This window comes from Vigna unguiculata, chromosome 2, assembly GCF_037176805.1.
Source record: "Vigna unguiculata cultivar grain cowpea cultivar isolate G323 ecotype 2 chromosome 2, ASM3717680v1, whole genome shotgun sequence".
Classification (NCBI taxonomy): domain Eukaryota; kingdom Viridiplantae; phylum Streptophyta; class Magnoliopsida; order Fabales; family Fabaceae; genus Vigna; species Vigna unguiculata.
Genome location: NC_140793.1, coordinates 27,649,809 through 27,665,831, shown reverse-complemented (window position 1 = coordinate 27,665,831; position 16,023 = coordinate 27,649,809). Strand labels below are relative to the sequence as shown.

Genomic DNA, 16,023 nt, shown 5'->3' with positions numbered 1-16,023 from the left:
TACACCTTTTTTGACTAGAACAACAACAATTATGAGTATTAACAGAAAGGGATACATTTGCTTTAAACAAACCTGAAACTAACCAATGTATTTGTGAGTTTGTCAAACCAAACACTTGAGGCCTGTTTTAAGTCATATATGGAGCACTAAAGCTTTCAAACAATAATGAAATTTGGTGACTCAAAACTAGGGCTTAAGTAATGTAAAATCTTTCCGTAGAATGTCATTTAAGAAGGTATTATTTACATTAATCTATTGAATGGACCAACAATTTGTAAGAGTTAAAGTAAGAATCAATCTAACAATAACATGCATTACAATTGGAGAGAAAGTCTTAGAATAGTCGCACTTAAACTTTTAATGAAACTCTTTAGCTACTAAAACTTTTAATGAAAGTCTTTAGCTATTAAACATATGTACTTGTTAATAGTATCACGTGGGTTTTCTTTGATTCAAAAATTCAATTTACAACCTATTGTTGTGCTTATAGGAGGAAGTGGAGTCAGAGACCATATATGAGTAGTCATTAATGCATCATATTCACATTGCATAATTTGACGCCAAGAAAGATAGAATAAGGCTTTCTTGATAGTAGAAGGTTCTACAACAATGAGAAGTAAAATAGGAAAATGATTTTAAACAACACCTAATTTGAAACGTGTTTGCATAGTGTCGTAACCGAAATCGCGATCGGACGACGAACCAAAATTAAATTTGTAAACATAGAGTTTGGAGTCGCCATCATAGTTTATTCTTGAAAATGATGGAAAAACCAAGAAGATAATACAAGGTCTGCAAAAAAAAAAAAGATTTTGGGTGTAGGAGTCAGTTACGTGTGGAAAAGGTATTAACACCTCCATAACGTCCGTTCTAAGATGATATCTTTAATTAAATGTGAAAAAAGATATTATTTTTTAAAATATTTATTTTGCCCAAAAATAATAATAAATAAATTTACAAAAGAAACAAAAATATTTTTTTGGTTTTTTGGGCCCGACGAGGCTTGTACCTCGCTCCTACATAAGAAGTCTGTTGATTTGAAATCACAAGATGGGTAGATGTAACATATGAGAAATTTATTTCTAAATTATGTTACTCTATTTCTTTTTTTTTTTTCGTCTCTAATAATTGAATTTATTGAGAAGTTGCCAATTTTGAATTGTATCTTTCAAGTAGGATCTTTTATCTTCTTTTTTCTCTCACAAATGAAAATTTAGGGAAGTGCTTTATAAACATATGTATAAAAAAAACAAACATATTTCATTTAGTTTCTATATGCCCATTATCACTAGTTATTTCGGATTTCCAATTAGAAAATTAGGGATAACATAATTCTTTATAAAAATATTTGTAATTTGATATTATTAGTATTTTTTAAATTTTAGATTTTAATATATATATTTTTTATTAATATCAAGAGAATCCGAGCTTCAACATGATAAAATATTTAGTTATCAAGCAAAAGCAAATCCAAGATTTGACATGATATTCAAAAACAATTTTATAATTTTTATTTTATATTATTATTATTTTTAATAAAAAAAATTAAAAACCTATGAAGGAGTGTTTGATTATCAAGCAAGTTCAGGACTTGACATTATTCCATACTTATATAAAAGAAATAATATAATTTTTATTTATTTATTTATTTTTTTAAAAGAGAATTAAAAGTCTACAAAAAAATATTTCTAATCACCAAAATAATGGCATCCTAAGTAAAAGAAAAGAGAAGTGTTGGGCATCCAAAATCACCTAGCATTCAGACCTCAAACACATCTAGCCATACAATGGGTCAATCAATCATACACGTGATATTATAACAGAGTCGAAGTGATACCAGTAGGAGCAAAAAGAATTTACCTTTCAGATTCGTGAATAAAGCAAAACTGCCACCTAAAAGGATAATAAGGTGACCCTTTTGCTGTGTGCTCTGAAAATAAAAAAATAAGAGAGGTTTTTCAATTTTTTTCTGCTTGCATTGGAGATGTTTTGTGCTTATGTGCGTTACATAATATTATTGATTATAATTAATTATTAACAAAATATTGTGTATAATTACTATAATCATATATTATCCGGTACATGAAGATCATGATCAAATCATACCAATATTATTCATATAATTGATTCTAATTATTATTAAGAATATTTTCTTTCAATTATTAAAAAATCGTACTATTTTTAAAAAAATATTATTATCAAGAATATTTACTTTTAATTATTAAAATAATATCTTCCTGACTGTAAGCATAAATTCAATATATTTATTCTAGTTTATTCTAATTATTTTGAAGAATATTACTTCTAATATTATATCATTCTCCAAAAAACAGAGATTATACAATTTCTTTAATATGTCATGTGTGGAATGTAAATAACAAATAGTGAGGATGAATGTATATACAAAATATTTAAGCTCATGGAAAAGATGTAATAATTAAAATAAATTAGATTCTTCCTTTATTTTATATGGTAAAAATAAAATTAAAAAACTTACCATCAATAAAAACATATTTTTATTTTATTTTATTTTTTATTTTTTATTTAACAAAACAAATGTATTCACCCCGAATAAAATTAAATGTTGACACATTTACATGCATAAGGTGGATTAGACACGGTAAGAGAATGAACAACATGTATTTTTTAATTAAGTGCGATAGGATAGACATAAAAGAGTGAATAATATGTGATTCTAGTTGCTGCTGAGTAGAAGAATCAACCACAAAAAAAGTTATTACTGTTAAAATGATATTTTAATCTGGTTTCTATTATTTTTTCCTTTATAATTATTACTACTTCCCGTATAATCTTATTTATTTTTTTCAAGATTACTTGCATTCTTTTAATATTACATTACAAACAAGTTACTATTTATTGATAATCACTAACTATTAAAGTAATAAAATTAAGAAAGCTGAGACACTTTCGTACTTTAATCTTAATCATACAAAAAACAATTAATTGTCATAACCAATATAATATAGTGAGTGTGCTAAATAAAAAACATATTTTGGGATTTGAATTTTGAAGAATGTAATTCATATTATAAAAGGAAACACATTAATGGTTGCAAGTGTAAAAATATATTTGTTAACAGGAAATAACAAAAGTTTATTTGAAACGGATATATAATAATTTATTTAGTTAACTTTTTCGACAACCCCTAAATTTACACTCATGAGTACAATTATGATCTTTTCATTTAAAATTAATCATAACGTTCCAGTATTACGAAAATTCCATTGGAAAAAGACTTTCTACAAGCTTTCTTGCGCTATAAGCATTCTCGCGGACTTCAATCTCTAGAAAGTGCCTTTATGGATTTATATAAAAAGATTCATGTAATTTTTTCACACTGAAGTTTATAACTTTCAGGTCCAGATTTCTTGTTCATATGATGTTAGGAGATTTTTATAACGATTTTTAGTTTGTAAATTTATATTTGCTGAAACAATGATTGATTAGAAATAATTTCAAACATAAATTTTAAAATTGTTAGTATAAAAATTACTAATTTTATCGTAGACAATGTTTTATAAAATAATCTTTGATTACGTCTTGATTAAATTTGACAGTTAAAGAACGTCAAAGATGATCAACGAGTCAAAATTTGGGTTTCTGACTCTGCTTTTACATTTAACACTACTGATATGCATCTTCATGTGCAGCACCCTTGGCGGAGGATGAACCACGATACCAAAACCTACGTGGCCCAATTCACCGGGCCGGCCCAATTTTTAAACCCATCGCATCCATTGGATTTTCTTCTCTTCTTCCTCGGTAACGTTTTTTCTCACTGCATCAGACACCATAGCCACCGCACACTGTGGTTGTGTATGGTTCTTAAATGAAAAAATCCCAACCCCTGTTCCTTCTTCTGCACCATCACAATCGCAAACCCTTCTCTTCCGCTGCTCCTTTCCCTCACCAACCTTCTCTCCCCTCTCAAATCTTCCTCATTCTCTCTCGCCCCCAATGGCGAAAAGACCCTTCCCTTGATTCCCTAATCCCTGCCCTAACCCCTTCCCTTCTCTCCTCTCTCTTCAATCTCAACCCCGACCCTCTCACCGCCCTAAATTTCTTCCGATGGATCCGCCACAAACATTCCTTCGTCCACACCCTCGGCACCTACGAGTCCCTCCTTCTTATCCTCGTTCGACACGGAACCCTTCGTGCCGCCGAGAATGTCCGCAACTCTATGATCAAGTGCTGCGCCTCCGCACACGACGCCAGGTTTGTGCTGAATCTCCTCCGCCGAATGAACACCGCCCCCGAGGGTCACGAACTCTCGTTTAAGCTCTCTATCACTTCCTATAATAGACTCCTCATGTGCTTGTCTCATTTTTCTCTGTTCGATGAAATGATAAGTTTGTATAAGGAGATGTTGGATGATAACGGGGATGGCAGTGGTAATGGAAATGGTGATGTTTTCCCTAACTTGATCACGTTGAATACCATGTTGAATTCTTATTGCAAATTGGGGAACATGTATGTGGCAAGACTGTTTTTGACTAGGTTGTTAATATGTGGGTTTTCTCCCGATTCGTTTACGTATGCTTCCTTGATATTGGGTTATTGTAGAAGCAATGATGTAGAGAGAGCTTATAGAGTGTTTCAGATTATGCCGCAGGGGAGGAATGCAGTTCCATATACTAATCTTATACATGGGCTTTGTGAAGCTGGGAGGCTTGATGATGCTCTTAACTTGTGGTCGCAGATGAGGGAGAATGGTTGTTTCCCCACGGTTCGGACTTATACTGTTCTCATCGGTGCGTTGTGCGAGTCCGGGAAAGAGGTGGTGGCTTTGAGTCTTTTTGGGGAGATGGTGGAAAGAGGTTGTGAGCCTAATGTTTATACTTATACTGTTTTGATTGATTATTTTTGCAAGCAGAGTAGGATGGAGGAGGCCGTGGCAATGTTAAACAAAATGGTGGAGAAAGGCATGGCTCCTAGCATTGTCTCGTACAATGCCTTGATTGGTGGTTATTGTAAACAGGGGAGGATGGAGGATGCTATGGGGGTTTTGGGTCTGATGGAGTCGAAGAAAGTTTGTCCCGATGTGCGGACGTATAATGAGTTGATTTGTGGTTTTTGTGAGGGTAAAAGTATGGATAGGGCAATGGCTCTACTTAATAAAATGGTTGAGAATAAATTGTCACCAAATGTTATTACATATAACACATTAATACATGGGTTGTGTAAAACAGGAGTTGTAGATAGTGCATCTCGCTTGTTTCATTTGATGATTAAAGATGGTTTCAGTCCGGATGAGCGGACTTTTAGTGCTTTTATTGGCTCCTTCTGTAGAATGGGCAGGGTTGAAGAAGCTAATCAGATCTTGGAATCCCTCAAGGAAAAAAATGTCAAAGCAAATGCACATATATACACAGCTTTGCTTGAGGGATACTGCCAAAGTGGGAAAATTGAAGATGCCCTACTATTGTTCAAAAGGATGGTTGCAGAGGACTGTTTGCCTAACTCAGTCATGTTCAATGTATTGATAGATGGCTTACGCAAAGAGGGTAAAACGCAAGATGCAATGTTGTTGGTGGAAGACATGGGAAAGTTTGGTGTGAAGCCCACTCTTTATACTTATACCATTCTTGTTGAGGAAGCATTGAAAGAATTTGACTTTGGCCGAGCTAATGAAATTCTCAACCAAATCATTTCTTCTGGATATCAGCCTAATGTTGTCACGTATACTGCATTTATCAAGGCATATTGTAGCCAAGGAAGATTAGAGGAGGCCGAAGAGATGGTGGTCAAGATTAAAAATGAAGGCATATTGCTTGACCCCTTAATCTATAATTTATTAATTAATGCATATGGATGTATGGGACTACTTGATAGCGCATTTGGTGTTCTCAAACGCATGTTTGACACTGGCTTCGAGCCTTCTTATCAAACATACTCCATTCTAATGAAGCATCTAATCTTTGAAAAACATAAGGAAGGCAGCAATCATGTGGGGCTTGATTTAAGTAATGTATCTTTTAACAATGCAGATATATGGAATAAAATTGATTTTGAAATCACTACCATGCTCTTTGAGAAAATGGCAGTATGTGGCTGTGTGCCCAATCTTAACACTTACAGCAAGCTTATTAGAGGGTTTTGCAGAGTAGGACGTTTGGACATAGCCTTCAGTTTGTATCATGATATGAGGAGAAGTGAAATCTCTCCCTCTGAAAGTATTCATAATTCTCTTCTTAGCAGTTGTTGCAAGTTGGGAATGTTTGTGGAAGCAATGACACTGTTAGATTCTATGATGGAATGTGGTCATTTAGCCCATCTGGAATCATATAAGCTTCTTATTTGTGGGCTGTTTGAACAAATGGACAAAGAAAAGGCTGAAGCAGTTTTTCATAGTTTACTACGATGTGGGTATAATTATGATGAAGTGGCTTGGAAAATTCTAATTGATGGCTTAGCTAGGAATGGATATGTTGATCAATGCACAGAATTGCTGAGCCTTATGAAGAAGAATGGCTGCCATTTACATTCTGGAACATGCTCTATGTTAATGCAGGAACTGAATAGAGTTGAAGAAAATGATTGTTAATTATTTCCTGGAATGGAACAGTTACATTTCTTATTATTCATATCACCTAATGTCTGGTTCTGATACACAATTTAGTTTCACAGCAAGACACTTTGGTGCTTTATTTTTTTGTTGACAAACTATTGAATGCTGCGAGTGGATATTTGCTTGTCTGCTCTGGTGCTGCAAGTGGATAAACTATTGGATGGTGGATATTTGCTTGTCTCCTCTGGTGCTGCAAGTGGATAAACTATTGGATGTTGGTAACCGGCTTATCCATGTGAGTTATATTTCACTCATTACTTTTGAAATAGAGATTAGCTAAGTTATTCACTTCTTGATGTGAGATATGCTGTATATTGTGGTGCTTTGTGACAAACTTGACAAAGATGAAACCAAGCCTACACCAAAAGCAACTGCACATGTACCCTTTTTTAAGGTACTGATTGTTGCCCCTTCTATTTTTTCACAGGTTTTCTACTGTACTTCCTGAACTTTAATGTCAGGCTCAAGATCCAGTAAAAATCTGTTGGTAATAATACATGTGGAAATGTAATCGGGAAAATTTAATTTATTCCTGTGAATTAGGCTGATTTACGTATCTTAGAATGAGGTAGATTGATGTGATTTTTTATTTTTATAATTTTTATTTCCTTTTTTTCTCAATTAGGTGAGATGAAGATGTCTGTAAATAAGTACCATATGTAATCTCTCTAAACACAAGTCAGAAATACAATTCAGATTTTTTACTTTCCTTTCACTTCTTTCTTTTTGCATGCATTGGAGGAGTACCATCTTCTGTGACCTGTTCCATCTCCACTTAACCGCTGAGCTCCCTGCTCATGCCATTATCATCTCTTATATGCAGCTGTTTTTTTTTGTTAATTGATGGACATTTGCTACTGTTTGGCTGTAGCTGTTTTTTTCTAACCTAGTTCGGTCTTTGGATCTCTCGTAAAATTCCACTTGTTTGACGGCTATGTAAGGGACTTAAGTGCAAAAACAAAAGATATAAGTAAGGGATCCATTAGCAAAAGGCAATCATCAGACTCTTTTCTGGATTTTCTGTTTTCTGTTTTGTTGCTGCATGTGTCATGACTGACACTGAGTCGTGACCTGCCTCCTCCTTGAGTAAATAAAACAGTGCAGAAATTCTTTTATTTGTGTTCTCTATTTGTTTTCTCCTTTCATGTTACTCAGTTTCTGTCCGATATTACTACATTTGGCTCCTTTATTGTACCCCATTTTTACTGGCTTCCTTGCAGCATGGTGTCCTTTTTCACTGTCTTTATTGCAGCATTTATCACCTTCATAGGCTGTCTTCATTATAGGCAGTTAGCAGCAGTCTTCAGTGCTGTTTCACCTGATAAAAAGAAAACAAAGGACAAAATTCCAATGAGAGCTTACTCTATAACCAAGGGACTCTTTTTTTGTCTCCAAATATAATTTTGCTTGCAAGCTGAGAATGTTGGATATCTATTTACTAGTTTGAGGGGGAAGTGTTGAAATGTAACTAGGAAAATTTTAATCCATTCCTATAATCAGACTGGTTTTGTTGTATGTGTATAATTTTCATTGTCTTCTATACTCTATTAGTTGATGGGAAGAAATCTGTAAAGGCCATATGCAATCTCTTTGAATACAGTTCAGATTTATTCCTTTCTTACGAGTATCTTTAAATCAAATCCATTTTAAAGGTAAATAATTATATTATATATTTCTCGATTAAATTTAATGTACTATAGTATATACTAGTATGTGAGGAAAGTGTTTATACTACAATGTTTGTATATCCATTTCAGTTAATATGATTCTCAACAATTTAATAATGGATAGTTCGTCAACAAAACAAAACTTGAGTTACAAACCGTTTTGTTGCATCTTAATCTTAAATTCAATCATGTAAATTAGCAGGAACATTGCACTACTTAAAAGAATAAATTAGAGGCCTTATATTTTATCAAAGGAATTTATTTGTGACTGTATAAACATTTTAATGTGAAATTTATTGTTATGATTTAGATGCATATTTTACAATTGGTATCATCTATCTAATTTCTACTTATTTTTATTGAACATGATTTATTCCTACTTAAAAAATTTATACTTATTTTCATCATGCATATTCTTTAATTTTGAGTTGTTCATATATTTCTTTTAATTGATTTAATTCAAAAATTTACACAATTATGCTTACCAATAATGTTACTTATTTGAAAATGTTTAACAAATCACCATTATTAACTGAGTTTTAGAAACTGTATTTTTCTAATTTATAAAATGAGATGCATTTTTATCGGTTTAATGTGATTGACTAGGTTCTTCTAGCAAGACAACACAATTTTGATAGCAAATGCATTTTAATATTAAACTAAAATAGGACAATTGGGTTCTCTAACCAATTGAGAATTTTATTATTATTTTTTAAAATGTTAGCTTGATTTGAGTAGAGTAACAGACGTAATTTAGTCTGTAGTAAGTTGCTTGCTTAATATCGGTAATTTTGTTGTAATTCTGTATCTAATCAATGCGTTGTCGCATTTAATATACAAACAACTTTTTACATATATAGAAAAAGAAAAACACAATCGATTTGTAACTGCTTTAAGGAGCAAAGATCCACGAGCGTCGTATTATTATGTTTTTAGAAATATTTTTCCCTCCATGACGCTGAAAGGCAGAAAAAAATTTCTCGCAATTTATGTTGCAATCAAATAAATAATCACAAACATTAAAGCAGATGTATACAAAACATCCCTAGCAAAATTCAGCACACCCGAGAGCCAAGTTTCATAAAATATATTTGATCAATGCATGGTGATTGATGGCAGTGCTGGGATGAACTACGTGAGCTACTATACAAAGAAAAAGTTCTATTACAATGAAGGCAATGCCAAATTCATAGGAACTCCGGGGATGCACACAGCCGTTGACTGAAAGACTATTTACCATTGGGAGAGGTGAGTCTATTTTCGTCTAGATCATGTTTCGATGTAGAATCCCCACCCATCAATTCCGAGAAGCCCTCCACTTTCACAGGAGGGGCTCTAACCATGCTAATGTTCCTATATACACAAACAATGAAGTCTTAGTAAAGATAACATAAAAGCCACCCTAACAAAAGCATTCGTGTATTTTAAAACTTACGGCGACTGCATTGAAGGAATCTGTAAGGAACCCATCTGTCTAAACTGTGCGCCAGATTGAGAATGGAAATTTGACATTGCAGCCATCTGCTGCTGCTGCTGCTGCTGAGGCTGTTGCGGCCTAAACTGCATTTGGGGATGTCTAGAAGTGAAGGCATTACCATCAATTGGTAGATCTTGGTTTTCAATCTTGACTTGAACCAGCGGTCTTTCCTTATCTATATCCATAGATGGGCGAGTAGCTACAGCACGCCTTCTCATTCTCTCTATTTGCTGTTGCTGATGAAAAGCCATACTTTGGGAATGAAGCATCTGCTGCATCTGTGGATGCATCTGCCTCTGCATTTGAACCTGCACATTAACGATGCATTGGGTAATACTGCATAGCAGGAATCATTAATCAATCTAGCAGAGAACATATTTAAAAATTCTTAATGAGGAACAAAATTAATTAGGCAAATAGGATGCAGACCAGTCACAAGTCCATATAGATGACAGGCAAAAAAATTCAATGAGCACAAATTCTCTTCCTTCACATTATACCATAATTGGTGGGGAGCAGGGCAAATACATTTTTCTAATATATATTCAAAAGCTCAAAAGTACTACTTGTCAAATCATCGTCATCTCCATCAGCTCAGGAAGAAAAAGGAAAGGAAGGATGTCTACTACATTTCTCCAGAGATCAAAACGGGAAAAATTAACCTAATGAAACTAAAAACTTAATAACAATGCAAACAGAACAAGTGAATTTGAACAAATACATGAAATATAGCACCTAGTACTATAACTTGGATATGAAAAAAAATATTGGGCAGCCACAGATTTATAATAGCATGAAACTTCAGATTTGTCATTTCATTTTCAAATAGCATTCAAAGAGAAGAAAATTATTTTTTGATGAATGATATATAAAGGATAGTCACTGGCCAAAGCAAAATAAAATCACCGTTCAACATGAGGAAGCACCAAATACATCAACAAAAGTGCAGGGTTCTCTAAAGATCCAAAATAAATTAGCATGAAACTGCAGCTTTGTAATTTTCATTTTCAAACACCATTCAAGAGAAAAAAAATAAGTTTTGATGAATGATATATAAATAATGGTCACAGGCCAAAGCAAAATAAAATCACAATTCAACATGAGGCATGGTGTAATTCTGTTTTGAGGAAGCACCAAATACATCAACAAAATTGGAGGGTTAAAGATCCAAAATAAGGACATTCACCCTACGTCTCACTGCCAATTCCCCTGTTCATGTCCGAGCATCATACAAGTGGCTTACAGAATTAAATAATAGACAAAGAAATATATGTAAATACTTGTTGAGGTAGCCGAAGGGAACTCTGCTGTTGTTGCTGCAGCTGCGGCTGCATTCCATGAACTTGTTGCTGATTCTGTTGTACATTATTCTTAGAGCCATCTTTAACCACATCCACTAATGGTGCAAAATTACTGAGCAAGAGAAGAAACTGTTAAAATGCATCCGGTTAAATATAAACCAGAGTAAACTATCACCTAAAAAAAAGAATCCTCGAACAAAAGCACAACACATCATCTATGCACCAAAAAGTTCACAGTAGCACAATTTATGATCACACATCTCTTCCTCTCCCTGGCAGATTTCTATTCTTGTGAATGTTTATAAACAAAGTAACATTGTAGTCTCAGAGCAATCCCCTTTGGAAATAGTAAAAGTACAACTAAACACAGGAAAAAGTGTCTAAACTCACCTAAAACCCACTGTTTTAAGCAACATCTTCAGAAGCTCAATGGCCGAGCATTGTTTCTTATAACTATCAGCAAGCACTTTCAAATTCGTTCCTATTTTAACAATCCGTTCACTCAGTACTTCAGAGAAGTCCTCAACCGAACCTTCCATGGCACCTTCAAACCCCACGCCCAACAAGATCCGCGCCACCGCCTTTTGAGCCAATTTCGTCGCCTGCTGGGGCCCCACAACCTTCCCATTCCCGTCAGCTCCAAATTTCCCACGGCTCACGCCTCCTCCGTGCTCCATACTACCAGGCTCAGGCCTAACCCCAAGCCTCTCCATCATAACGGAATGCCTAGTCGGTGCAATAGGAGGCAAAGTATCAAGGACACTAAACACCTTCACCTTCTGCTTACCGCTATTTCCCACTCTATCACTCAACGGAAGCGCGCTATCAGGCACGCAGTTCAACGCGAACGCTATCTCGGGAAAAACAGCGGAATCACCATCATCAGTAACAGCTAAGCCACCACCGTTCGGCTGCAGCGCGTGATCTGCAACCGAATTCACATCCTCCTTAAACGCCAGACGCCTTTTCTTATGGTTAGTAACGTAGTTAAGATACGAAGCCATCTCCGCCGGCGAACGCGATTCGCCGGAAACTATATTCTTACTAGTCTTGTACTTATCAATCACCTGACTGTACCACGTTTCCGGCAATTCAGATTCAACGTACCTGGATCCGGAAGCAGAGGCCGTTTTATTAGATTGATTCTGCGTGAAATTGAAGAAATGTTAATTCGGAGAAGTAATTAAAAGAGAAGAGAAGAAATAGGTTTCACGTACCTTGGAGTCGTGCGAGGGAGTGTCAAGGGTGAAGTAGATGTCGTCGGCGTGCAATTGGAGGTAGGTAGGGTTGAGGCGTTGGAGATATGAGTTAGGATTAGAGTTAGGGTTAGGGTTTGGCGAGAGAGAAGCGGTGGCTTTGTCGAAGAGAAGCGCGCGGACCCTGAGTTGAAGAGGGACGTGAGTGGAGGAGGTGATGAAGGAATCCCAGGCGGAAGGGGAAGTGAGGAAGGGTGCGAAGCCGGCGTAGGTGGAGTCGCCGAGCCAGGTTCGCCACACGCCGCACGTGTCGAGCTTCCGTGCCAATTCGTAACCGCGGCCATCCTCCCCCAGCAGAGCCATTGGGGGTGCCACCGCGCACCTCAGTTTGGAACACTTTCGTTTTGGTCAAACAAACGCTTTTCTCTGGACTCACTCTCCACTTCAACAACACACTCGGCTGGCCCGTTTAATTTTTCCCCCCTGCCTCTCGTGTGCATGATAAATAAGGCAACATAAATTATCATGTTATTTTATGTATTTATTTCTTTCAAAATTATTATCTATAAATCCGTAAATTTATAATCGACAAATCATACACAAACACAAAAAAAAAAGATTGTAAAAACATGACGTGTCGACCCGCCGGTTTATTTGAAGAACAATTGTTGTTTTGTAGTTTAGTATTTTATAAGCAAGTTTTTTTTGACAACTATTAATTTTTATGTTGTGCTTTTGAGATTATTTTATGCTTTAACTTTTTTTTCAATATATAATGGATAAATAGTATATCATGGATAACTGTAATAGTTATTATTTATATATTTCACGTAATGTGTTTTTTAATATTATAATTATGTGATATTTTATTTAGTAGATTTATTCTATTTATATAGAATGTCACATTTTTATGGTATGAAGGTCTTCTTTTCTTAGGATCTATTGGCTTGTGTTCGCTTAGTTTTCGTTGGGTCTTCTAGTGTTTTGTTGGCCAAGTTTCTAGACTAATCAAGTTTAAAAAGGGTTGTAATAGAATTTCTAAACACGTCGCGGTCTAGCCGAATTTAATTGACCCAATAGATTGTAAGGTTACCCCGGACTGACCCACAACCCATTGTGAAGTGATTATGTGATATGGTTGGTTGAACACCCTATTTTCCTTCGTTCTCCTTATCTTTTACTGTACATCGGACAATCTGTCATCACACCATCACATAATCTCTTATCACACCATCAAACTCACACTCTCCCTTACTCAGAAGTTTGAACAAAATCTTCCTTTCCTTCCAACTTTGCGTGACATTCCACTTCAAGCGACTCTGATGATGTTTCTTAGTGACTACCTCTCTGATGACAACATATATCACTGACAACAACGGTCCTCTCCCACAACAATGCCTTTGATGTCGTTTCTCTTCTTCCACATCGAGATTAGGGTTAGGGTTTTTGTGTGATTGGGGTTTTTCTGGTTGTGGTAAAAAATTTGTGGGTTAAGGTTTTTGCAGGATTAGGGTTTTTTCTGGTTGTGATGAAATTTGTTGGTTAGTGTACTCTCCACGGACTCAGGTCAAAATTCAACCTCATTTTTTGAGCAGTACGTAGCTCATTACATTTTTTTTAACATGGTCGGACATCTCGTCAAGGTCGGAGTTAATCCTAAGATATAGAGATGTACATACACAAAATACGTGTGTATCAGAAGGTAGCCCATTAGCATGGCCCAAAGCAGCCCAAAGGAGATAACCCAAAAGAGGGAAACTGGTGCAAAGAGAGGGTGTGAACAAAATGCAACATTTCTAAGATATGTCCTTGGATTTTAGGGAACAATATACGAAAATAAAGGAGGAGTGGAAAGGTTGATTAGTTGAGAACTTGGAAGTAGAAAATGGTTACCAACAGAAGACCCTATATATGAAAGATTAATAGATGAGAAAGGGGCATTTTTTTTATAAAAAAAAAAGAGTATAAGCGAGAGTAAAAGTGAAACAAAAGAAAGAAGAGACTGGGCTATCGATTGATAGTAAATTAAGGTTATTGTTGTTCTGGCTTGATCCTTAGTTCGAGATCGGAACATTGGCGCCCACTGTGGGGTAGGTAAAACCAGCATCCCTGCCCACATAAAATAGCATGGAAGTAACAACCCTTAGAAACAATGGATGAGATCCCCTCACCATGGAGCAAATTATGCAACATATTGAAAACTTACGGCACGAAAAAGAAGCTATGCGAAAGCAGGTAAACGATGAGCAAGCTCGATGGCAAGAGCACGAGGCAAGATGTCGAGCCGAAATGGAAACAGAAAGCGAACACTTGCAGAAAGAGAAATAGAAATCCCGCCATCGTTTAGAAGAATCACTACGCCAACAGGAGCAGTTACGAAAGCGCAATGAAGACTTGCGTACCTGGATGAGAGACCACGATAACTTTCGCGATGACAACATTGCAAATAGGAGCATGAATCAAGACAAAGGGCACCCTATCGCTAGGAGAATAATGGAAGAGCTGATACCCCCGCATTTTATCATTCCAAAGGTTCCACCATTTTTTGGGGAAGGTGACACTGAAGCCCACCTTAAAGCTTTCCGAGCTTAGATGTTGATTTCTAGAGGAAGTGACGCCGTTCGTTGCCAGATGTTCGTAGGAACGCTCACCGGCACAACTCTCAAATGGTTTAGTAAACTCCCTAATGCATCCATTACATCTTTTTCCACATTCTCTTAGGTCTTCTTGAAGCGATTTGCAGTAAATTGACCAAAACCGTTACAGATCGCCGACATGTTTGACATAAAGCAAATCTCGGAGGAGTCGTTGAAGCAATTCCTCAATCGTTTCTGTGACATAAGCATGGGGCTCACTAACCCAGTGAGGAGATGTGAGGAGATGCTAGTAGGGGCCTTTGTCAAAGGGATGCAAGCAAACCCCTTTAGCGAGTCCTTCCCACGACAACATTGGCCAACGTGTGAGGCCGAGCAACAATATACATCGAGACGGAGGAAGCTATGCAGAAGAAGAGAGCGGAAGAAAAACATACGAATGTAAGAACAAAGATACACGACAACAGGTAATAGAGACATTTTCACCACACAAGCGACCAAACTACAAGTTTACCCCTTACTCCACACAACGAGCTCCTCAAAGGAAGACGGTTAAATCGACTTGTCCAACCTTCACTAAACTCAAAGCACAATTAATAAAGGATGTCGACATTATGAGATATTTGCACTTTCCTTTAGAGACTAGAAGATTACTCGGAAAAGACACGTCAGCTTGGTGTGAATTTCATAAAACTTATGGACATGACATAGAGAGTTGTTTCCCCTTGACGAGGCAGTTAGCTAGTCTAGCCAGAAAGGGAATACTTCGGAAGTATGTCAACTCAGAAGACCAAGAGGAACAGGAGGACAAGGATTGCCAACCAGGACACAAGAAGCCCATCGGGGAACCAAACGAAACATCGATTCTAAGCAATTTTAATACTATAGTCAGGGGATTCGCAAGGGGAGGTTGGTCAGCAAGAAAGCGTTATGCTAGAAATGTTATGTCAATGGCCACTATGGAGGTCTCCACTCCAATTTTGACTCTTACCTTCTCGGGGGAAGATATGAAGGATGTATACCCCCCATTTTTGATATCATTAGTCATGATGGGAAGGAATATGCAATTGATCAGGGGAGCTCGACAAACATGATGTTTTGGGATGCATTCATAGGCCTGCAAGTTCCTAGAGACCAATTGCAGCCCTTTGATGGAGTACTAGTGGAGTTTTCAGGAGAACATGTAGAGGTCTGAGGCC

At 36.2% G+C, this 16,023-nt stretch overlaps 2 protein-coding genes across 5 annotated transcripts; one reads left to right on the top strand and one right to left on the bottom strand.

Annotated features, from left to right (window-relative positions):
• The first annotated feature begins 3,630 nt into the window (after nucleotides 1–3,630).
• On the top strand, nucleotides 3,631–8,206 carry LOC114173476 (Pentatricopeptide repeat (PPR) superfamily protein). Of its 3 annotated transcripts, none has more exons than XM_028057916.2 (2): nucleotides 3,631–6,824; nucleotides 7,810–8,206. In XM_028057916.2, exon 1 carries the CDS (start codon nucleotides 3,851–3,853, stop codon nucleotides 6,563–6,565), a length of 2,715 nt encoding a protein of 904 aa, XP_027913717.1. In that variant the 5' UTR covers nucleotides 3,631–3,850; the 3' UTR covers nucleotides 6,566–6,824; nucleotides 7,810–8,206. The 3 variants fall into 3 exon arrangements, with proteins under 3 accessions (XP_027913717.1, XP_027913716.1, XP_027913713.1); XM_028057915.2 differs by having other exon boundaries at nucleotides 3,631–6,983; XM_028057912.2 differs by lacking the exon at nucleotides 7,810–8,206 and adding an exon at nucleotides 7,017–7,304.
• Nucleotides 8,207–9,232: 1,026 nt separating this feature from the next.
• Nucleotides 9,233–12,723, bottom strand: LOC114173683 (transcription initiation factor TFIID subunit). 2 transcript variants are annotated; one of them, XM_085669953.1, is made up of 5 exons: nucleotides 12,252–12,723; nucleotides 11,425–12,141; nucleotides 11,014–11,146; nucleotides 9,692–10,041; nucleotides 9,233–9,609 (listed from the first exon to the last, which is right to left on the bottom strand). In XM_085669953.1, exons 1-5 carry the CDS (start codon nucleotides 12,572–12,574, stop codon nucleotides 9,486–9,488), a joined length of 1,647 nt encoding a protein of 548 aa, XP_085526079.1. In that variant the 5' UTR covers nucleotides 12,575–12,723; the 3' UTR covers nucleotides 9,233–9,485. The 2 variants fall into 2 exon arrangements, with proteins under 2 accessions (XP_085526079.1, XP_027914009.2); XM_028058208.2 differs by having other exon boundaries at nucleotides 11,425–12,179; nucleotides 12,252–12,721.
• Nucleotides 12,724–16,023: the final 3,300 nt, after the last annotated feature.

Coding starts and splice junctions, on each gene's coding strand:
- LOC114173476 (XM_028057916.2), top strand. CDS start 3,851: ATGAAAAAATCCCAACCCCTGTTCCTTCTTCTGCACCATCACAATCGC.
- LOC114173683 (XM_028058208.2), bottom strand. CDS start 12,593: ATGGCTCTGCTGGGGGAGGATGGCCGCGGTTACGAATTGGCACGGAAG. Junction 12,180..12,251: donor CTCCCTCGCACGACTCCAAG/GTACGTGAAACC, acceptor AATTTCACGCAG/AATCAATCTAATAAAACGGC. Junction 11,147..11,424: donor CTTAAAACAGTGGGTTTTAG/GTGAGTTTAGAC, acceptor TCTCTTGCTCAG/TAATTTTGCACCATTAGTGG.